General features: G+C 40.4%; 1 protein-coding gene across 1 annotated transcript in view; it reads right to left on the minus strand.

Moving 5' to 3' along the window:
- myo3a (myosin IIIA) overlaps positions 1-25,370 on the minus strand; it is a 390,102-nt gene that overhangs the window by 305,599 nt on the left and 59,133 nt on the right. Inside the window, exon 4 of the mRNA XM_039753913.1 lies at positions 21,170-21,269. Within this exon, the coding sequence (XP_039609847.1) occupies positions 21,170-21,269 (100 nt within the window). The remainder of the gene's footprint in view (positions 1-21,169; positions 21,270-25,370) is intronic.

Below are 25,370 nucleotides of genomic sequence, written 5' to 3' on the forward strand. Positions count from 1 at the left end.
AGACCATGAGAAACAAAATTCTTTGGTCTGATGAGACAAAGATTGAACTCTTTGGTGTGAATGCCAGGCGTCACGTTTGGAGGAAACCAGGCACCAGGCCAATACCATCCCTATAGTGAAGCATGATGGTGACAGCATCATGCTTTTGGGATGTTTTTCAGCGGCAGGAACTGGGAGACGAGTCAGGATAAAGGGAAAGATGACTACAGCAATGTACAGAGACAATCTTGGATGAAAACCTGCTCCAGAGCGCTCTTGACCTCAGACTGGGGCGACGGTTCATCTTTCAGCAAGACAACAACCCTAAGCACACAGCCAAGATATCAAAGGAGTGGCTTCAGGACAACTCTGTGAATGTCTTTGAGTGGCCCAGCCAGAGCCCAGACTTGAATCTGATTGAACATCTCTGGAGAGATCTTAAAATGGCTGTGCACCGACGCTTCCCATCCAACCTGATGGAGCTTGAGAGGTGCTGCAAAGAGGAATGGGCGAAACTGGCCAAGGATAGGTGTTCCAAGCTTGTGGCATCATATTCAAAAAGACTTAATTGCTGCCAAAGGTGCAACAACAAAGTATTGACCAAAGGCTGTGAATACTTATGTACATGGGATCTCTCTTTTTTTTATTCTTAATAAATTTGCAAAAACCTCAAGTAAACTTTTTTCACGTTGTCATTATGGGGTGTTGTGTGTAGAATTCTGAGGAAAAAATGAATTTAATCCATGTTGGAATAAGGCTGTAACATAACAAAATGTGGAAAAATTGATGCGCTGTGAATACTTTCCAGATGCACTGTATGTCAGGTCATTCTCATATCCTAGATTTTCTTCCCCTTTCTAAGGATATCATCCAAATGATTTGAATGCTAAAATGGAGGAGTAATTCTCAATGTTTCACTTTTTTCTCTTCACTTTCCTTCCAAGTATTTAATTAAACCCAATGGCGCATGATAAATACACATAGAAGTGAAAATGGTAACAAGCTAAATGGAGAACTGCTGGTCTCTTTTGTTATTTGCATGTTATTGCTAATTAAAACCAAGAATACAGGTGTTTAAGACTAAAATAAACAATAAGGGTTTGAAATCTTAACGAACGAGACAACTGAAGTGAAGCAATTAATGCTTCTTATTAAGCAATTGGGTTGGAGCAAAAACCTGCAGCCTCTGCGGCCTTCGAGGACCGTGATTGAGGACCCCTGCTCTAAAACATATGCAGTTCTTAATGTCTGGAAAACATCACTTAGAGACCTGTACATAGACAACATCTTTGCATCCTACGAACAATTACACTCCAAATTTAACTTCCCATCAATACATTTCCGCCACTATCTTCAAATTAGAAACTTTGTTCAACAGAACCTGCCCAGTTTTCCTCACCTCCCACCTACCTCCATGCAGGAAAAAATGTTGCTCAGTCTTGAGGACTCATACATCATCTCTGTAATATATAAAAGCATTTTACAGTCCCTCCCTTTCAAAGATCCCAGAGTACAGTGGGAATAGGATCTCTCACTCAGCATCTCAGAAAAAGAGTGGAAGCTAGAAATGCACAGAATTTACTCGAGCTCCATATGCGCAACACGTTATTCAACTTAAAATTATATATCTCGTTTCTCTCATCTCTCTCATTTAAAATTGTCCAAAATGTTTCCAGGGGGAAGATTCAACCTGCGAACACTGCAATCGAGCTCCAGCCTCACTGGGTCACATGTTTTGGGCCTGCACCAAATTAATATAATTCTGGAACAAAATTTTTAAATGCCTGACAGACAGCCTTGGGGTCACAATCCCTCCTAATCCACTAACAGATGTGTGTGGTGGGCTCACAGAGAGGCTTAAAGTGGAGAAGGACAAACAAACTGTGATTGCCTTTACTACACTATTGGCACATAGACTTGTCTTGCTCAACTGGAAGAATTCTAACTCACCTCTTTTAAGTTAGTGGGTAACTGCTGTTATATACTATTTGAAACTGGAAAAAAATCTAATTCTCACTTAGAGGATCTGCACAAAACATCTTCAAAACCTGGCAGGATCTGATCAATAACATTTTAGAATAAGCATTTAAATTGAGGAAGCAGGTTCTCTCCCCTCTTTTACTCCATTTATCTTTATTCATGTATTATTTTATCTATTCATTTGTCTTTACTAGCATAAAGGTTTACACTGCTGGCCTAGCTCTCTTTATCAGGGATTTTTAATAATTTTGTAAACCTCTGAATACATGTCTCAAATTCATTTCAAGATACCTTAAAATGGGTTTCTGCTCTTTTTAAGATATCATAAAATATATTTCAAGATATCTGAAATACATTTAATTAGTTGGCTGATACCTTTACCCATGTTGACTTATTGACTTACTACACACACACACATTATATATACAGTATATATAGTGGCGATCGGCTGGGGGTGGTACCAACCGGGACACCCAAGAGGACTAGAGGAGGAGGGCTTGTGCCTCCTCCAGACCACGAGGGGGTGACCGCCCTGGTTGTGTTGGGGGCCAACCCTGTAGGAGCCCGTGGCCACCGCCAGGGGGCACCCCGGTGCCTGAAGAACCCTGGACCTCAGCACCTCCGCCACACCAGGAAGTGCTGGGGGGAAGAAGACTGGGGACACCTGGAGGGCTTCCGGGTGCTCAGCCGGCACTTCCGCCACACGGGGGTGTGTCCGCGGAGGACTGCCGGGAAGCAGCTGGAGCCTATCCGGGCTGCTATATAAGGGGCCGCCTCCCTTCATTAGGGAGCAAGACTCGGGTGGAAGAGGACAGAGCTCGGAGAGAGGAGTGGAGGCGGCCAGAAGGAAGGCATTGGAGACTATGAGGCTTGGACTTTGGGGGAATCGGTGCTGGAGGCACTGGGTTGTGTACTGACTTCACTGTAAATATTTTGTAAATAAATGAGTGTGTTGGGTGCCATCTGTCTGTGTCCAGGTCCCGTTCTACAATATACTTTGTAAATACTGTATATATATATATATATATATATATATATAGATATATATATAGTCACACTCATGTGATTAGGAGGAAGCTGAGCAGATACATTTTAAAAGTCTCACATACCATCTTTTTTTTTTTTTTGCAACTTCACAACAGCTACATAATGTACAGTGCTGTATTTGAGCCACTGAGAAAAAAATAAAGTACACGGTGAAAACGTGTATTTTGTGATCAACTCTTTCTGGGCTGATGTCGACTTTTGTCAAAAGAAGGAGTTGACGATGATAATCGACTGTAAACAGTGACAAAACCAACTGTTAATGTTTTAGTTGGACTCTTGTTGCTAGAAGGAAAGTTGGATTCATTGGTTTGACTAATATGTCCTGTGCTCACGTGAATAGCAAGGCGCAAACAACAGCCAAAATGGGACTGGCATCTGGCGAGAGATCAAAGGGAATGCATAAAGCAAAATAATCCGCAGACAACGTTTTGCCTTTTACCTTTGAGTTGGACTAAGACTTATCGGACTCAGATTTTTCAGCTGATTGGTCCCCAGCTAATCTGACAATGATCGCCAGAAAAGACTGCCACTTAACAATGATGAGAGGTAGAAACCAGATTGCAATGCACTGCAACCGTGACCACTGCTGCCCCAGCCATGTGAAGACAGCCTGGCAGCAAGCCTGCTGCACATTCTTAGCAAACTGGCAGCCACAGCATGCAGCAACAGACGTTTTATGTTGATTTCTGTGTTGAAACCATTGCTTTTCAGAAACTGTCTTTGGGAAAAAATATTCAGCCCTCAAAGAGTTAAAGTGGAAATTTCGGCTTTAATTTAGAAATGTCCACTTTAACCTCGTAGTTTACTTTATCATTAATGCAGACCGTCGTAAACGTCATCCGTCAAACGGTCAAACGGTCAAAACGTCATTTTATTTTTTTCTCCAGCCGTCTGGAGTTTTTTTTTTGTATTTTCTGTCCCCCCTGGCCATTGGACCTTACTCTTATTCTATGTTAATTAATGTTGACTTATTTTGTTTTCTTATTGTGTCTTTTATTTTTCTATTCTTTATTATGTAAAGCACTGTGAGCTACTGTTTGTATGAAAATGTGCTATATAAATAAAAGTTGTTGTTGTTGTTATCCCAGTTTTTAATCGCTACGAGCTTCTTGGACTTGACAGCAGCGGCAAGCAGCAATAGATCACCGCACAGAACAAATTAAATGTATGATATTCCAACTCTCTGCACATTTAGAATCTTTAGATTTATACTTGGGCGGCACGGTGGCGCAGTGGTAGCGCTGCTGCCTCGCAGTTAGGAGACCCGGGTTCGCTTCCCGGGTCCTCCCTGCGTGGAGTTTGCATGTTCTCCCTGTGCCTGCGTGGGTTTCCTCCGGGCGCTCCGGTTTCCTCCCACAATCCAAAGACATGCAGGTTAGGTGGATTGGTGATTCTAAATTGGCCCTAGTGTGTGGATGGTGTGTGGGTGTGTTTGTGTGGGTTGGCACCCTGCCCAGGATTGTTTCCTGCCTTGTGCCCTGTGTTGGCTGGGATTGGCTCCAGCAGACCCCCGTGACCCTATAGGGATTCAGCGGGTTAGAAAATGGATGGATAGATTTATACTTGATATCACTTTCATGATGAAATGCATTAAAGTGTGTATGTTACATTTTACATGCTGTATAATTTCATTTAAATAATGGATACTGTTAATAATTACACACATGGGGTGACACGGCGGCGGAGCGATAGCACTGCTGTCTCGCAGGGAGTCACGTCGCTGGTATTTCCTGCTTGTATTCCACGCTGTGCTCCGGTTTCCTTCCAAAGATATGCAGATTTGGGGATTTGGTGTCGCAAAAATGATGCAAGTGTATGTGTGTGCTTGTATTCACCTTGCGATAACCTGAGGCCTCATCCAGGGATTGTTTCTCACCTGTGCCCAATGCTTCCTGGAATGGACACATCCCTGGATTGATGGATTTAATCAATAAACATAATTTTCAGAGATACTGCGGTAAGGTGTTATCAGGATTTAATGGGTGCTCTAGGCAATTCATAACACAGAGAAGCCGAACATGTTCTCATCGCGATAATATCTCGCACTGCCACCTGCTGGATTCCTCCAGATTTACGGAAAGTACGTGCGCAAGTATAAACACTACAACGCTTGCGTAGCAGGAGCGGCCGCTGCCGCATGCGTTGCGTCACGTGAAGTATAACTCCGGCCTTAGAGAGTCGAGGCTTGGGGGTTGTCAAGAGGCAGGGCCTGTTAAAGCCCATTGCGGCACTTCTTGTGTGATTTTGGGCTAAACAAAAATAAATTGTATTGCATTGTATTGTACTAGGTGGGTGGAGCTGCATATTAGATTTTATATATAAATTCCAGCGTCTGTCTGTCTTTATGTCTGTCCACTTTTCACGAGAGAACTACTTAACAGATTTAGATTGGGTTTTTTCTATAATTTGCTTGAACATTCTGGTTGATTTTGCGACTTCTGTTATCACGCAGAATCATAGTTTGCTTGCGGCATCGATTTATTTCCGCGAATCCGACAGAGAGTCTGCGTGGCGCTTGTCTAGAATTACATTTTTAAAATTTTTTTAGTTCATCCTCTTTTATTACTACATTGGCGGAGCTGCAGGGGCAGCTAGTTTATCATATAATTGGTTACATTTTCTTTTTTGGTTTTCCAATTGGAGTAAAGGCAGGGCAAGTGATTTGCTGAGGGACACACAGTGTCATCAGTGGGATTTGAACCCACAACCTCCAGATTTGAAGTCTAAAGCCTTAACCACTACACTACACATTTACTGTATATCATTGATTAAATGATATTATTAAAAAGTATTTTAAGATACCTCAAAAGCATTATGGGTATATTGAGTGTAGACTAAGGGGCAAAAATGGCCAATTAATCCATTTTAAATTAAATCTACAACACAATAAATTATAAATGTGTAGTGTAGTGGTTAATGCTTTAGACTTCAAATCTGGAGGTTGTGGGTTCCGCCAACGTAGTAGTAAAAGAGGACAAACAAAAAAAAATTTGGCGGCACAGTGGTAGCGCTGCTGCCTCGCAGTTAGGAGACCCGGGTTCACTTCCCAGGTCCTCCCTGCGTGGAGTTTGCATGTTCTCCCCGTGTCTGCGTGGGTTTCCTCCGGGTACTCCGGTTTCCTCCCACAGTCCAAAGATATGCAGGTTAGGTGGATTGGCGATTCTAAATTGGCCCTAGTGTGTGGGTGTGTTTGTGTGTGTCCTACAGTGGTTCCTGCCTTGTGCCCTGTGTTGGCTGGGATTGGCTCCAGCAGACCCCCGTGACCCTGTATTCGGATTCAGCGGGTTGGAAGATGGATGGATGGACACAATAAATTGCGCAGAAAGTGAAGGGGTTTGACTACATTCTGAATTCATTGTAGACGTAGATAGGGGAGAGGGTCTCCTGGGTCTAGTCAGGCCCAGAGGGGGTTTAGACTTTCAGGTTTTCCTCTTTGTATTTATTGTGTTTCGTGACCTTCCTGCATCACCCTGTAACTTATGATCTGTTTTATCATATTTGGCCTCCTTGGCATTATTTGAGTTTGGGACTTGTGCAGTAAGGCCCTGTTGTTAAAAAAAAAGATCTTTAAATAAATGTAATGTTATGAAATAGTCTTAAAAGTTTGTAAATTGTGAATGCTGCAAACTAACAATTGGAGACGCGTAAGAAGTTTCTGAGTAAAGAAAGAAATTCATCCATCTTTCATTCATTTTCGGTCCGACTTATCAAGTTCAGGATCACAAAGAGCCTTTGCCCATTCTGGCAGCCCCAGGCACAAGAAAAAAATCAACATTAGATTGTGTGCCATTTGATAAAAGAAATGTAGAAATTGTTAAAGACAGAATCTGGTATGTAAGCATTACATTTGACACGCTCTTCAGTCTAAAATCAGGACAAAAGAACTGAATGTAGCAAATCTGAACTCCATTCAGATCCATATAAAAATGCACAGAAAAAAGTGTGTCATTATATTTTCATGCTCAAATCTAAGAGTGACATTTAACCTTTAAAAAGGATTATGCACTTTGTGTTAAAAAAAAAAAAGTAGCTATCCCCTCAGGCTGTGAAAATAGAAGCAATACAAAGGGTGGACGTGGACTATTGTGTTTGCTGTTTGCTTGATCGTGTATTCTTGTATGGAGGCCCCGTATAGTAAGAGATCTGCCATCAGCTATTTGCAGGGCTTTTTTTCCCCTTTTATCACAGGTCTTTGTGTTTGCTCCACCCATGGATTAATTTCTGTGGTTTATTTTTAAACTTTTTTTTTTTTCTTCTATTGAGTTGTTGAGTAATATAACAGTATAATCACAGCCTGGAGGTATTCTAAAGTTACCCATAAAACTTTCCTTTATTTAAAATGTGTCATATTGTTTCTCAAGACTCCTCAACAGTAATTGCTGCCCTTTGTACTCCTGATACAAGTGGAGTGTTTGAAAATGCAGGAATTCCTGGAAGGCATCGGGAGAGGCAATGGGATTTGTTGGTGCGATGGCCATCTGTCTGGTTAGGCCATTCTGTTTGTTGAGTCCATTTCATCGTCACATTACACCATTTTTCTGATGATTTTCAGTCACCGTCTTTCTTTACAGTATATAGAAGTGGTTCATAGTGTTGTGGGTGTGGCAACAGGCTGTATTTAATGTTAGTAAAGTCGGTCACAGTTACCGTGTGCCCCCGTGACCCCCAGCTGAGTAGTTTGACATCCCTGGTGACTCAGTCCAAGCAGTCTGCGACCAAACCTGACTGATTTTGACTTAAGTCCCATGGATGGTCTCAGTAAGTGCAAGAGCTGAGAGCCAATAAGCGCTCAACCAGAAGCAGCGACAAGGAAACAGTGGACGCACATGTTTAGGACATTGACAACAAAAGAGAAGCTCATCATTCTGATGCACTATATAATAGATAGATGTGAAAGGCACTATATGATAGATAGATAGATAGATAGATAGATAGATAGATAGATAGATAGATAGATAGATAGATAGATAGATAGATAGATGTGAAAGGCACAATATAATAGATATATAATAAAATAATAAAACATTTTATTTATATAGTTCCTTTCCTATCTTCAATAGATATATATCTATATAATCAATAGATGGATAGATAGATGTGAAAGGCCCTATATAAGACAGATAAATGTGAAATGCCCTATATAAGACAGATAAATGTGAAAGGCACTATATAAGATAGATAGATAGATAGATAGATAGATAGATAGATAGATAGATAGATAGATAGATAGATAGATAGACAAATGTGAAAGGCACTATATAATAAACAGAAAGGCAGATAGATAGATGTGAAAGCCACTATATAATAGATAGACAGATAGATAGAAAGATGTGAAAGGCACTATATAAGAGATAGATAATAAAATAATAAAACATTTTATTTATATAGTTCCTTTCCTACCTTCAATAGATAGATAGCTATATAATCGATAGATGGATAGATAGATGTGAAAGGCACTATATAAGATAGACAGATAGATAGATAAATGTGAAAGGCACTATATAATAGATAGATAGATAGATGTGAAAGGCACTATATAATAGATAGATAATAAAATATTAAAACATTTTATTTATATAGTTCCTTTCCTATCTTCAAAAGAGAGATAGCTATATAATCGATAGATGGATAGATAGATGTGAAAGCACTATATAGTAGACAGACAGACAGACTGGTAGATAGATAGATAGATAGATAGATAGATAGATAGATAGATAGATAGATAGATAGATAGATAGATAGATAGATAGATAGATAGATGTGAAAGGCACTATATAATAGACAGATGGATAGATAGATATGGAATCAGCAGAGCATTGGTGACTTTTATGCACCATGCACCTCAGCAGTCATTGACTCTGCTCTGTGACTATACGTAGTCTTTTGCTTTGTGGCTGAGTTGCTGTTGTACCTAAACGTTTCCACTTTCCAATAATACCACTTATAGTTGACTATGGAATATCCAGCAGGGGTGAAATTTCACAAACCGTCTTATTGCAAAGGTGGCATCCCATCACAGTACCACACCACAAGTCAGTGAGGCATTCAGAACGACCCGTTTGTAAATGAAGACCCCATGGCTAGGTGTTTGATTTTATACACCTGTGGCAATAATCCAAATTTCGGCAAATGTTTATTTCACACATCTGGAACAGCGGATGAGGTCTGACCTGCAGAAGGGCCAAGTAGCTGATGCTCTTTTGTATAACAGTTTTCTCATGCATTGAATTTAGACCGGCTTTTCATTCAGTCTGTTAAAGAAAATGATGCCAAGTTATGTGGCATAATCAGTTTGTCATTGTCACCTCTTATTTTATTTATTTCCCATTAATTTGTAATTGAATGTTCACGATTTACTGGACAATCATTATCCCCCATTTGAAGATTACAATTCTCAGATGGATATTTGAAATCACAGCCCATTACCTGTCACTTCATGTGTGGGAGGAGATATGTATTGCTGTACTTAAATGACAGCAAGTGCTAAAACGATGATATAAGGATGCTCTCTTGTTTAAAAATTATTTCAGGAACATCCGTGGTTACTCCTTCTTTTAAAGGAGATTGTGAATACAGTTTTGCTTGTTACTAGTTATTATCAACATTCATGTTCTGTGTTTTCCCACACAGAGTGAACACATTGCCTTACTACCAGTTTAGCCTTTTTTCTATTTGTAAGCTAAAGTGACATTTTTAAGAAGGTGCTGTTCTTTGTTTGAGTCACATTACCAGACATTTAGGCTGAAATCAAACAAAATAAATTACCAGGACCATTATGGACCTTAATGGAGAGCATATATAAACCCTTGACCCACATTTTTAGGATGTCACTGCACACTGAAGATTCTGAAGGACATGAAAATGGCAAATACAATCCTGTTATATAAAAAGGGTGATCAGGTGATTCTGGCTCCTACAGATTGGCTGTGTGCTCATGACGTCCTTTTGACAGCTCTTTGGTCTTTCCCTTGATGGTGGAGAGGTTGGAATGGAAGAAATTATGGTCAATGATTTTGTCTCCATTTGTGCTGGTGATTCCTGGGATTACATTGCGAACTTCTTGCTTGTGGATTTGTTGAGCTAAGATCTTGTTAACATTCTTTCCATGTTCATAATAATGATGTCTTGATTTAAGTATGAGTTGTTCAGTTTCTTTAGCTGTTAAGAGGCTGAGCTCTGAATGCAGAGCCTAACTTCTCCTATGAAGCATCTCACTTGGACACCTGGCATATTTTTGATCTATTCTAGTAATTTTGTTGATTAGCTCTGATACCTTCTTGTTTTTTTTGTGGGAAATATATGGGATAATCTGTTCTCTTAAGAAGGCCTTCAGGATTTCCCAGAGTGTTCCTGTAGAAACCTCTGAGGGCAGCTGTTCCAACAAAGAAAGGAAGACATGCTGGTAATTCAGGCTATCAATTACTTTATAACCTGAGAAAGGATGGACATCTAATTATTTTACAGCCTGGGAAAGGAAGACATAGCAACACCTCAGAGAACATATAAAGTTTTATTGTTTGGGAAAACGGACAGTGAATTCATTCATCATATTGACAGCCAGCCATACAGAATATCTAACAATCACATCTTGCAAACCCCCCTGGTAGAATTTTAGAATAAATATGCCTCGTCTGAGGATCAATATAGTGAGTAAGGAAGTAAGGAAGGAGGGAGGAAGAAGAAGGGATGAAGATGTCACTGGTCATCAGAAAAGCATCATGAGCAACTACGAGTGAAAGAGCACAAGCCGCCTGCGATATTCATCCTTGTCATCTGTAACTTTTTTTTAAGCTGTTTCTAAAGATTATATATATATATCCAGACTTTTCTATCAGTTCTATTTACTATTATTCTTTGTTCCATTGGTATTATTATTCCAGTAATAAATACCATGCTGTTTTTAACTTTCTATGCTTTGTCTTAATGTCTACAGAGTGATTGAAGTAATAAGTTAGATTTCTTTGAGCACCTGGTGTGGCTGGAGGTTTGCCATATGCTCTGTGCTGTGAGGTTTATTAAGGCTGAGGGTGAGAGCTCCATTCAATAGTAGGGAACAGGAAGTAAAGTAAGGCATTCTTGGCTGATAAATAGCCTATAGTCAAGGATGCTGAACCTTTGTATATTTAAATGTATCCTTGTAGACCAAAAGTAATATTTAGGTCTGAGATAGCGTAGTGGTAAGCGCTGCTGCTGCCTCGCAATAAGAAGACCTGGGTTCGCTTCCTGGGTCCTCCGTGCATGGAGTTTGCATGTTCTCCCCGTGTCTGCGTGGGTTTCCTCTGGGTGCTCTGGTTTCCTCCCACAGTCCAAAGACATGCAGGTTAGGTGAATTGGTGATCCTAAATTGTCCCTAGTGGGTGTGTGTGTGCCCTGTGGTGGGCTGGCGCCTGGCCTGGGGTTTGTTTCCTGCCTTGCACCCTGTGTTGGCTGGGATTGGCTCCAGCAGACCCCTGTGACCCTGTAGTTAGGGTATAGCGGGTTGGATAATGGATGGATGGATATCATTAAAATGTTGTTTGTGCCGATAAGTAAGTCTCTTGAAGTGCTGAGAGAGTGACAGACTGTGTTATTTCTAAAGCACTTGTGTGGTTTAATTTTCTAGAGGTTAATCAGTTGTGTGTGTGTCATTCATGGGGCACTGTTGTGGTTAGGGTCTGTGTGTATGTGCATTGCTATGTATGTGTGCGTTAATCTTAAAGTGCAATAGTCTGTGCATCGTATTCATCACTTTTGAGCTTTAATACTTTTGTCACATCAAAGCACATTATAATAATGACTCAGTGATATGAATTGTTTTGCGTGTTATTTAGCTGGTTTGGCTGCATTTCCCTACTTGTTTAAGGGTGTTGCCATTTCTCACTTTCTCCGAAATGTTGCATACACATGGGTCAGAGTTGTCATACATATATGCACATTACCCCAACAAGTTTTCTTTTAAAAATCCCAATGTGTGCTTGGGAAGTTGTGTATGCACATTTCAAACTTTTTTTGTGTGCATAGGCAGGTTTTATAAATGAGACCCATATGGTGAACAGGATATAGTAAGTGGTGAGCACAAGATAGTAAGTGGTGCACTTGAGATAGCATGTTGTAGTCAGAAGATAAAAAGTGGTGGGCATGAGATAGTAAGTGGTTGGTATTAGTTAGTAAGTGGTGGTCACAAAAGAATAAGTGGTGGGCATGAGATAGTAAGTGGTGGTCACAAAATAATAAGTGGTGGGCATGAGATATAGTGAATGGTGAGCATGAGATAGTAAGTGGTGGTCACAAAATAATAAGTGGTGGGCATGAGATAATAAATGGTGAGCATGAGATAGTAAGTGGTGGTCACAAGATAATAACTGGTGTGCATGAGATAGTAAGTGGTGAGCATGAGTTAGTAAGTGGTGGGCATGAGATAATAAGTGGCAAACACTGAGATGGTAAGTCACAAAATAGCAAGTGCAAGATAGATAACAAGATAACAAGTGCTGTGCATGAGATAGTAAGTGGTGGTCACAAGATAGTAAGTGGTGGGTACGAGATAGTAAATAGTAACCATGAGATAGTAAGTGGTACACTCAAGGGATTAAATAGTATATAGCGGCCACAAGATAGTAACTGGTGGGCATGAGATAATAAGTGGTGAACATGAGATGGTAAGTGGTGGTCACAAGACAGTAAGTGGTGTGCACCAGATTGTTTCCCAGAAAAAAAAAAGAAAATGACACCAAGTCCCCTCAGGGTCTCTGTAATTTTTTGGATATACAGTACCAAAAATAGGGGGCAACCCAAAAAGCTCAACCTCCTACATAACTGTTGTAGACATCACGACAAATCAAATGGCATATCGTATGTGAGAATTTTCTAATACTGGTGAGTCAGATGGCACCAGACAAACTAAAAAGAAAACTGAAGTGATTTCAAAGCATTCAGAAGTAATTCTTATGAACACAAAAAGCACAACCAAGTAAAGTTTTTCAATGTCACTTTATGCATTTCACGGGCAAATGAACGTACATATGGCACCTACGGTGTATCCTTCCTTGCAGTAGGCCTTCTGTGTGAAACCTTATATTTCCCATCCCTTGACAGGTGCCTTTGGAAGGAGATAATCAATGTAATTAACTTCACCCGTCAGTGGTTTTAATGTTGGGGCTGATCAATGTATATAAAGAACTTGGAAAATGTTTGCTAGGCCACCACTCCGCCTGCCAGTCTTATTTCTAAACTGAACCAGGTAATTTTAAGATTTCATTTCACATAAAAATTATCTTGCTTCATGGACAAATAATTTCACTGGTATTAAGCCATTTTCTCCTCAAATTCAGTGTTTATTTCTTATATTTTAGCTATCCTTTCTTGCAGTGTAATCTCTATATATCTGTCTGCCTGGCATTCATACCGAGGCATAATTTTGTTCGCCAGTCACAATATCTGAAGAACAAAGGCATGTGGTTGGCCTATGATACCAAATCTTGTGTCCGACGTCTGTGCATCACATGGTCCGCAACATAACTGGAATGTTAAATGAAGAAAGGCAACAAGATGCATACGGAAAAAGGGATGTAAGGCATGTCCTGTGAACAGAGGTTCATAAATGAACAACGTGATCGAAACGCACAGACTTATAACTGTACTATTAAGCGCCTGTTATAATTAACGTGTGCTTCAATATGCTAGTATAATAAAAAAATGTGAACTTTTCCAAGAGTGTGAATACTTTTTATAGACGCTGTAGATAACGAGACAGCAGACCTATAATGTACAAGATGTACTTCTAGATTCTTTAAAACAGAATGCAGTAATGTTTTTCAGTTTGACACACACATGTTTTAGGAACAAGTTGAACTGTACGGTGCCAATTGCTTTCTTCTACTTTAGTAATCTATATATATAAAATTCTTTTCACGTTTGAAACAGAAATTGCATATGACCACGCGAAATGGAAATTACGTATGACCACAGAACATATTATAATACAGGAACTAATCACTTCGTTTGTGGACGCCATTTTTATATCGTCTTTACAAATTGTTATTATTTGTGTGAGAGTTATTTTACTGATATTGAAAAGAAGTAAACACAAACACGGCAATCTATACCATAGAAGTGCGCCCCGCGTCACCCTCTCCCAGACCACCTCTCTGGACTCCAGCGTTGAGCCGTCCGCCATCAGGCGTATTCTGACAGAGAAGTTTTATTTATTCGTCCAAACGACTGTTGCGGAAACTGCCACATTCTAACTTTTTTTTAATTGGCAGTACTTGATAGTAGAAGAGATGAAGAAAACAGCTTTGCATCTTTCTACTTTTTAATTACGCCGAGCTGTAGAAGACCGCCTTCAGCAGCGAGGGGTCGTGACAAAAAAGTGGACGCTGGAAAGTGCGGAATGTCAGGCCGCTCTGCCTGGTCGACAGCTTCGCAGTTTCAGGCAGCGTCCTCTCTTCTCGCACTGTTTGTGATACTTCAAGAGCCCTGTTCGCTGCTTGGACAGTGGAAATATTTGTGAATGAGTGTAATCAGCTCCATCGAAGCGTGACTCTCTTGGTAAATTAAGGTGCACGGCTGCTTACTGTGCCTTAAGGTGAGTTCTGGTCACTTGAACCCCGCAACATTCAAGGTTGCTTTTGTGATGAATTCTTTGAAGAAGATGGAGGGTTTACATCTAAGACTATGTACTGACCTCTTCCTGTAAAGTACTGGACTTGGGAATTGTTTGGACCTTCTGCCCATTAAGCACGGAAGGGCAGCATCCACATTTCTCAGAATAATTTTTCTCTTAAATCACAGGCACGTAGGGCAAGGTTGTCAAGCAGGTAGTTTACCCAAAACCACTGCAGTAGTACTCAATGGATCTTTACTTCTTAAATGTTAATGTTTTACAGTTTAATAATATATACACTTCTTATATATCATTCAAATTCTCTTATGGAAATGTTTTACTGTTTAATAATTTATACGCTTCTTATATATTCTTCACATTCTTTTATCAAAATGTTTTACTACTTAATAACTTATTTTATAAATACTACATTTTATTTTTTCCCCTTGCACTCAGTGAGTGAAGCCACTGAGTAATCAACTAGTTAATTATAATATTTTAATGAAGTGTATATTGGTAAATTATGTAGCGTTAGCTAAAACATTTAAATTACAAAAGTGCTTTAAGTCAATTTAAGGAATGCAGGAAAAGAGCAATTTTCCCATTGTACTTTGAGTTGTTTGCTGAATTAAAGACAGAACAAATGTCGATTGGCTGCCCACAATAAACAAACCCAAGATGATGTCACATAACTCGATTAACCAAGTGAAAAGACTTAATGAAAAAGCAGAGATTATTAAAGGTTTTGTCTTTTCAGATCTTCCTAAATAGTCATGAAGTATATAGAAAAATCGTGGCTTTTGAACAGTAGTGCCAGAGATGACTGCTTCATGTGTCATAAACTAAATGTATGTACTGCCCCACATGTTGTTACCTGTTATTTGTCAAACTGTGCTCCCCCTTCATCTTGTCTTTTATTAACACACCTGTGAGTTATGTCTCACACTCACTGTGGTGTCATAAATGTCTATGAAACTCACGTAAAGCATGTACTGTAGGTCGCCTAATAATCATTTGAATACAATACACCCCATGTGTCTCATGTTGGCACCACTTTATCTCTTGTTTCGGTCACGTCCGAAGCGTATCTTTAAGGTAGATAAACCCTTGGGTCTGGTTAGTTGTGGTACGCAGTAATTTGAACATCTGTCTACACACTTCTCTTTGTCTTGATCCAACCGTGGAAATCACTCGCCTTGTAAGTGTCTTTTCAAGCTGCTACATATTGCTTTCTAAATCATTCTTTATTGTCTTTGGTTGTACACCTACATATACCTGTATGTTTCTTTTGTATATATTTCAGTTTACAATGAGATACATCCAGTAAATGCCTTCAAGAAAGCTCACCCCTTATCGTTTTTATGTGGATATGCCGAGTTGTTTAAGCTCTTTGCGGCCGCGTTGCACGGACAGCACAGAGAGAGGCAGAAAAATGTATGACATAAAAATTGAAGAACTTACATCAGCTGAACCTGATTGTATATTGGAATCAAGCTGGCTGATTCCTTTAAATCTGTAGCACTAGAATTACCAGAGCGTACGAAAAAAGTCATAGATCCGTCCCACCTTAAATCGCTTCTTAAATACGTTCGCAGTTCTCCACCAGCATCTTTTGTCATCTAAATGTCCTGATAAAGACAAGCTGCAAGCAGCTGGCTATTTCATCACCCCACGGACGTAGAACGTACACAGACTTCTCCCAGCTCATGCATTGATTGATTGTCTGGGAGTGAAGTGGAGTTTTAGAGTGGAAATAATAGATCGTTATTTGGAACACATGCATTTCATGTGTGTTCTGTTTCTACAGTAATCTGTGTAAAAACACTGTTAAAACAGAAACTTTTTCATATTTTAGTAATAAATGTTACAAAATGTAGGCATAAACTATAAAATGTGTGAAGCCTGAAGTCCAAACATCAAATAAACACATTCACAAAAGGTTCAAGAACAATACAACAACTTAAAAAAGGTTAAAGGAAGAAGGAAGGAGACAATGAGGGATGGTTACCTTGAAATGAAATATTACTGACAGACAGACATTACATTGAGAGTAAAGGTGTGGGGCCTCATTTTTCAAACTTGGTGTGATTTTGTGTATGAAAATACACCTACACCGAAAAACTGGACAATGCATACGCCAACAAAAATCTGATTTAGATAACCTGGCATGCACACATTTCTATACAATTTACCCTTTAGAAATCGCAGTCATCTTGGGACCTCAAACCCCACCTGATTCCACTCTGATACAACCCTATATGCACTAAGCTAATCTGTGATTCATGAAAACAGAAGAAGAACAGTTAAAGAGATTTCAGGAGAGCCAAGTGTGAGTGTTGGATCTGCATATGCCCTGATTCAGTAAAGTGTGTGCCAGGTGGGTGCCTAAGCAACTGGCAGAAGAGCAGAAGTGCAAGCACTTAGACGTTTGTTCCCGAAACCTGTTCTGTTCTGTGTACAGTGAACCCTCATTTATCACGGTAAATCCGTTCCAGACTCTACCGTGTTAAATGAATTTTCGCGATGTAGGATTCTTTATTTATAAATCGAATATTTTCGCAGTTAGAGTATAGAAAACCTGTTTACGACCTTCTAAATACGTTTTTTAACATTATTAGAGCCCTCTAGACATGAAATAACACCCTTTAGTCACCATTACACTCGTATTACTCAATATATTAGAGAAAATAAGACATATTATACGTTACAAATGTCATATTACTAGGCTCACCCGCCTTTTAAGGCGACCGACTTTTATCCTCAATTTTTGTGCGCTCCATGTGTACATCAGGCATGTAAGTGTAGGGAATGAGAACATCAAAGTGCCCATTCATAACATCTCCTGAAAACCAAAGTCATACAATGTCAGCCCGAATCTGTACCGCTAAAGACGGAGTTTCATGCACTAAATAATCTATAGATGAGTATAAGCAAGCGCCATCTCCCCTGATATTTACTACGCGGTGAGGCATTTGCACTCCATCAACATTAATTATTTCCAGAGACATAATTGTGTCTATTTTTCCAGCGCATCACACACAAAAGTAAGGGAACGATGGGAGCACCAGAACTCTGCTCACATCGCGTCACTTCGTACCTCAAGACGCAAGTAGTAAGTTTGTAATAAGCGGAATACCACTACGCTTTGCACTCACGGGACGGAAGGACAATCCAGAACACTTTTACATAGTAGATTATTGTACTGTACATTTAATTACACACACACACACAGTTCTTACACACAACCACTAACCTATGAAGCCATGACCTCAGTAGGAGAGTCTTCAGGTGGTGCAGTATCTTCAGCAGGTGCGTTGTTGTCTTCTTCCGCTGAAGGAGTACGAGGAGTAGGCAGTGGGTGTCTGGGTGCATGGCTGAAGAACATCTTGATAGGCAGTTGCTGGCACTGTCTTTTCATATGCGTGAGGAGGCCTTTGTGGGGTATTGCCATCTTTAATCATATCCAAGAGTTTCACCTTCTCCTGGATAGTAAGCATCTTCCTCTGGCGCTTAGTTTTATTGTCAGAAGGCTTAGAAAAAGCAGTACATTTAGGAGCCATCGTAGGGCTTAGATAAAAGTTCTCAGAAAGAGCATGCGTAGTGACGTAAGCGTGTATGAGAAAAAAATCGCAATAGAGTGAAGCCGCGAAAGTCGAAGCGTGATATAGCGAGGGATCACTGTATTGTATTGTATTGTATTGTCCCCCATCTTTTTGACACCCACTGCACGCCCAACCTACCCGGAAAGGGGTCTCTTTTTGAACTGCCTTTTCCAAGGTTTCTTCCATTTTTTCCCTACAAGGGTTTTTTTGGGAGTTTTTCCTTGTCTTCTTAGAGAGTCAAGGCTGGGGGGCTGTCAAGAGGCAGGGCCTGTTAGAGCCCATTGCGGCACTTCTTGTGAGATTTTGGGCTATACAAAAATAAAATGTATTGTATTTAGCTTCTTTGAACTGAGTACTGCACCCACACTTCACAAACACACAGAATCATCTCTCATACTATGTTTGTTTTAGTCATTGTTATCCGCATGATATACTTGACCAGTTTGATCGGGCATGTGGAGCACAGCTGTTCAATGAACATCATGGCACCAGGGGCTGCTTTTACAATTGCATTCATAAATTTAACCAAACAGATGGTGCCCATATATGAACTGTTGCACTGGCTGGTTTTGGCCTGATGGCTGTGAGCAGTAGATTGAGTACAACAGTACAGCAGTGAAATTTAATGCAGGGAAATGACACAATAAGTAAAAACTGAAATTTGCAAGCCTTTGGTACGTACGTCTTCTGCCACTGCCAGGCATTGCCTGTGATGACTGCCCAGAAATGTTTTAAAGAGATATAATTAACAGGTTGTTGTGATTTGGTATTTATTTCAGCAGCAACCTAAGCTTTTCCTGGTTGTACGGACCAGGCCCAAAACATGCTTAGCTTCAGGAAGTTGACCTCTTCCACAGTGAATGTGGTATGGTTGCTAACATAAGAAAAGTAAATCAAAAAGTAAAGGCAATTTTAAAAATTATACGGGAATCGCAATGGTCATGATGGCTTATGGGTAGTTTGATCACGTACAGCACAGTACTCTGCCATTAGTCTAGTTCTAGCCGAGGTCAAATGAACATGAACGCTCCACTACAGGATTTTGCACCATTGTGAAATATCATGCCGTAGTGAAATCTCTATGTGCCGAGGGAGTTCAACCTGTTGAAATTCACCAAAGAGTATTAGCTCAGTACGGGTGTGAAAACAGCATGACTTAATGAAAAGTTCATTATTGGATAGTGTTACGACCTACTTTAGATCTAGTTGGTAAACTAAGCTTGTTCCCCTGAATTTGGTGCAGATGACTTAATTGGGTCCTGCCCTAATTACTTGCCTATTGAATTGCCCACTGTTATTAAATCTCTGGGTTTGTGGGTGGGGTGTAAGTATAGGGGGGAGAGAGAGAGAGTGTGTGTGTGTGTGTGTGTGTGTGAGAAAGAGAGAGAAGGATTTGGGTTTAACAGAGCAAGGTATGGAGAGTTAGGACTCGATTGTTCTGTCTTGTTTTTTTTCTTTTAGCTTGTTCTAAGCTCACCATTCAGGTGGTAAACGTGGCAAGAGTATCTAGCTGCATAAACTTAGTTTTGCTAGATAGCGACGTTAGTGTTGTCCTTCTGCCTTGCTTTTGTTTTTTGCATAACTGTCACCATATCTTGTGAAGTTTGACAATAAAGGTTTCACCCCCTGCTCGCTTCACTTGCCAACCCCCTGGCCTTCGCTACGTGCCAGTCACTTCGCGTGTCACCAACAAGTTTTTAATTAGCTGGTTTATTTATTTTTTTTTTGTGTGTTTTGTGAACCTCTCACTAGTGTGCGGCCTATTTATATACCCCTAGGCCATTGGTAGGCCGTCACAGTAGAAAGATTTAAAACGGGAAGAACAAGTGTCACCAACGAAACTCGACCTGGTCCAGCACTAATATCGTGAACACAAGCTCACATTGACATGCCCAATGCCTTCATCAGAAACCACAGATGGATGTTGGTTATGTTGTCTGCCGTTGCTGCACATTTGGATATCAGCCTATGGATCTGCACATACTATATAGTACATGATGACCGGGGTTACTGTAAAATTTTGCTCAAGATTGATGCCCAAACAGCTTTCTGACCTGCCACAAGCTAATATCCTTCAGTGAATTTCGGCAGGTTTCACTCCCTCTGCCCAAATATGGCACGTTGTTCAACAACGGTCCAATCCTGCACCGGGGCGTGCATTTTTATTTGACTTTGGCTTCAACTAAACCAACTGTAGAGGGCTTCCCTGTTCGTATTCTACTTACCCATAAGCCATCATGAACATGTGGGGTTTTGCGTCAGCTTCTTTCTCTTTCATTTACAATTGTGATGAAAGGCCGAGGGAGAGACCACATTGGAGTCATTATGCTCTCCAAGACACTAGAGGGTAGCCCATCCCGGGGTTACTACCTTTCCTCAGATCCTTGTAGGGCATGCCGGGAGTTGTAGTTTGGAGCAGCCCTGTTGGACTCCATGGGTGCTGACAGGGGGTCTTTAGAGGAACCACTTCCATCTCACCTGGAAGTGCAGCCAGAAGAAAGTCAAGAAACATCTGGAGCACTTCCATGTGTACTATAAAAGGAGCCGCCACACCATTAGTCAGTGAGCAAGAATCGGGAGGAGGAGGAGGACAAAGCTGGCAAGTGGAGGAGTGGAGGCGAAGAAGAGAGAAAGAAGTCAATGCTTCTCCCACTTAAATAAAGGCGTGCTGTTTGGCAAAGCTTGCGTCTCAGCCTGTCTGTGTTGGGGATTAGGGAGTCATACGCCCACTGGTAGTCCACACCATGTAATTTTCAAATTGACTTATTTTCTGATTTACCCTCATATCATCACTTTCTAACTGTACTGAGTCATGTAGCAAAAACCTTTCAGACGTATCTGGATGGGATATCGGGACAGCTTAGCTATTAGCCAATCAAACAAGCGACAAACTGACTGAGTGGTCTCCTCTCGTCTGTCAAGTTTCTATGAAGTGCTCGACCGTAATGATTTAGAAGCACTATTAAAAAACACATACCAAAATCCACAAGTTTGATTCCTCCATTTGTAGTCAGCAGGATGTTGTTGCCTTTGACGTCACGGTGGATTGTCTTGTTGCTGTGTAAATGTTGAAGACCCTACAAAATACATAAAAGGAAATCAACACCTTCCACTGAAATCAATCTTCAATGAGTCTCATTATCATTTCATCTCTCCTCCATCACCAATCCCACTTCATTCAGGTCAGAAATAGCTGGGCACAAGACAATGCTCTGGGGAGGCCTAATTTGGAGTCCTGTGTGCAGTTTTGGTCTCCAGGTCACAAAATGGACATAGCAGCACAAGAGAAAGGTCCAGAGAAGAGCGACTAGGCTGATTCAGGGCTACAGGGGATGAGTTATGAGGAAAGATTAAAAGAGCTGAGCCTTTACAGTTTAAGCAAAAGGAAACGAAGAGGAGACCTGACTGAAGTAATGAAGAAGAGAATTAGTCCAGTGGATCGAGACGGTGACTTTAAAATGAGTTCAACAAGAACACGAGGACACACTTGGAAACTTGTTAAGGGTAAATTTCACACAAACTTTAATAAGTTTTTCTTGACACAAAGAACGATAGACACTTGGAATAAGCGACCAAGTAGTGTGGTGGACAGGAGGACTTTAATGACTTTCAAAACTTGACTTGATGTTATTTTAAAAGAATTAAGTGGACAGGATTGGGGAGCTTTGTTGGGCTGAATGGCGTATTCTCGTCCATATTGTTCAAATGTTTCAAAGGCAGGAATTGGCCATGGACAGGTTCATTTCAGGGCAGGCACACACACATAAACTCAAACCCAGTCATACTGGACCAATTTAGAGATGCCAGTTCAACGTTTGTGCAGGTTTCTATTGAAACCAAGCAAACTAAAATTCATGAATCCGTGTCATGAATTATCACACATATTTGACTTCAGTTGGTACTTTATACCCATACCCCTTTTTTCACCTTACTGACCAATTCATGGCACACATTACACACATTTCCTTTGAATTCAAAACCCTTCTATTCTCTGTTTGTGGTTTTAAACAAATGGAAGCATTCATCATTCTCTGAACTTCCCGGCTCATTTTCTTGACAGAAACTCTGTATTTGAACAGAGCAGATAAGCAAGTAATAAATGTATGAGGGTAGGAACAACAGTAAAAATACTATTATGCCCTTTTTTATCTGGAGGCAGGAGATGAATACACTTTGTAGCGTCTTCAACAGAGAGTCTGCATCTGACATTAACATTCCTTATAGGAGGTGTCATTTCTAATTATTTTATTCAGATAAGTCACAGTGGGATTGACAAGAATGAAAACGAGAGCTGGTTTGTATAACATTTCTGTCTGTTAAAAAGATAACACCTTCAAGTTAATGGAAAAGCTTCACATTCATGTTAAAGCTCCATAAATAGTATTTAATATTCTTAAATCAAAATGAAGTGATTATGATAACATTCAGTATGGAAGGCTCTATATAAATTAAATGTAAAGTTTAACTCATAATCGTGTCTTGAACCTTTTGTTGTTGATAGGTTGAATACCAAATATACATATATGTACAGTAATATATATATATTGTAATAAGTAGAGACTTGAGGCGTGGAAAGGTTTGGGGCAGCCACCCGTTTAATGCGGTATCCTGGCTGCAAAAGTATTTGAGGCATTGTATAACAGTTTACACAACAGAGTCCAAAACAGAACTGCCTGCCAGAGCAAAGGCAGTGGGCTTTATAGTACAGAGGGCGGAAGTGATGTCGTCCTCTGGGCCGGAACTGGAAGTGACATCATCCTTGGGGCCGGAACCGGAAGTGATGTGTCCTTCCTGGAAATGGCGGCTCCTGGTGGGATTTCCTGGGTAAGACCTGCAGAGAACTCAGAAAGAGCGTCAGCGTACCCCGCTCCCCCCTGGGCAGATGTATAATCAGTATTTTCTGAGCCCTTCAGCTGCCCCCCATGCAGTGGTGTGAAAAACTATTTGCCCCCTTTCTGATTCCTTATTCTTTTGCATGTTTGTCACACAAAATGTTTCTGATCATCAAACACATTTAACCATTAGTCAAATATAACACAAGTAAACACAAAATGCAGGTTTTAAATGATGGTTTTTATTATTTAGGGAAAAAAAAAATCCAAACCTACATGGCCCTGTGTGAAAAAGTAATTGCCCCCTTGTTAAAACATAACCTAACTGTGATGTATCACACCTGAGTTCAATTTCCGTAGCCACCCCAGGTCTGATTACTGCCACACCTGTTTCAATCAAGAAATCACTTCAATAGGAGCTGCCTGACACAGAGAAGTAGACCAAAAGCACCTCAAAAGCTAGACATCATGCCAAGATCCAACGAAATTCAGGAACAAATGAGAACAGAAGTAATTGAGATCTATCAGTCTGGTAAAGGTTATAAAGCCATTTCTAAAGCTTTGGGACTCCAGCGAACCACAGTGAGAGCCATTATCCACAAATGGCAAAAACATGGAACAGTGGTGAACCTTCCAGGAGTGGCCGGCCGACCAAAATTACCCAAGAGCGCAGAGACGACTCATCCGAGAGGTCACAAAGACCCCAGGACAACGTCTAAAGAACTGCAGGCCTCACTTGCCTCAATTAAGGTCAGTGTTCACGACTCCACCATAAGAAAGAGACTGGGCAAAACGGCCTGCATGGCAGATTTCCAAGACGCAAACCACTGTTAAGCAAAAGAACATTAGGGCTCGTCTCAATTTTGCTAAGAAACATCTCAATGATTGCCAAGACTTTTGGGAAAATACCTTGTGGACTGATGAGACAAAAGTTGAACTTTTTGGAAGGCAAATGTCCCGTTACATCTGGCGTAAAAGGAACACAGCATTTCAGAAAAAGAACATCATACCAACAGTAAAATATGGTGGTGGTAGTGTGATGGTCTGGGTTGTTTTGCTGCTTCAGGACCTGGAAGGCTTGCTGTGATAGATGGAACCATGAATTCTACTGTCTACCAAAAAATCCTGAAGGAGAATGTCCGCCATCTGTTCATCAACTCAAGCTGAAGCGATCTTGGGTGCTGCAACAGGACAATGACCCAAAACACACCAGCAAATCCACCTCTGAATGGCTGAAGAAAAACAAAATGAAGACTTTGGAGTGGCCTAGTCAAAGTCCTGACCTGAATCCAATTGAGATGCTATGGCATGACCTTAAAAAGCGGTTCATGCTAGAAAACCCTCAAATAAAGCTGAATTACAACAATTCTGCAAAGATGAGTGGGCCAAAATTCCTCCAGAGCGCTGTAAAAGACTCATTGCAAGTTATCGCAAACACTTGATTGCAGTTATTGCTGCTAATGGTGGCCCAACCAGTTATCAGGTTCAGGGGGCAATTACTTTTTCACACAGGGCCATGTAAGTTTGGATTTTTTTTCTCCCTAAATAATAAAACCATCATTTAAAAACTGCATTTTGTGTTTACTTGTGTTATATTTGACTAATGGTTAAATGTGTTTGATGATCAGAAACATTTTGTGTGACAAACATGCAAAAGAATAAGAAATTAGGAAGGGGGCAAATAGTCTTTCACACCACTGTATATATATATATATATATATATATATATATATATATATATATATATATATATATATATATATATATATATATTTAAATATAGTCACACATGTGCACATGAGAGGCAACTAAAAGGCTAAAAAGACGGTAATTCCATGCCAAACCAGGGGATGGCAGAGTGCACAAATCTCTATTCCTTTCTGTTGACAGACCGATCATGGGAAATCCTGCTTGGGCCCAATGACGGCACTTCCGGTCCCAGCCCCAAGGACTTCACTTCTGGTTCCTCTCTGATGACATCATTTCCTGTTCCCCTCTATATAACCACCATGTTTGCTTGTTTATTTTGTTTTGGGTTATGGACTCATCTGTACCACTTGAACTACAGTACATCTTTTGCTACAATTTTGGCAGACATTTACAAGTACAAGCAGCTGCTCCCAAACCTCTTTCCTGTGTTGTCTGAATCATTTTACTACATATCAGCGTTTCCCGATTCATTTTACCCTCGCACCCCCTGTGACGGACGAGGCAGATTTCGCACCCCCTTGGTTTGAGAAGAAGTATGAAAAAATATGAGGTTGACGCAGAAAAACAGATCACCAATTGAAGCTTTATGAATAATGGATACTTTCATTTTCATGGAGACTCTCCATCAGTAATTGT

The sequence above is a fragment of the Polypterus senegalus genome, chromosome 5 (genome assembly GCF_016835505.1).
Source record: "Polypterus senegalus isolate Bchr_013 chromosome 5, ASM1683550v1, whole genome shotgun sequence".
Lineage (NCBI taxonomy): Eukaryota > Metazoa > Chordata > Cladistia > Polypteriformes > Polypteridae > Polypterus > Polypterus senegalus.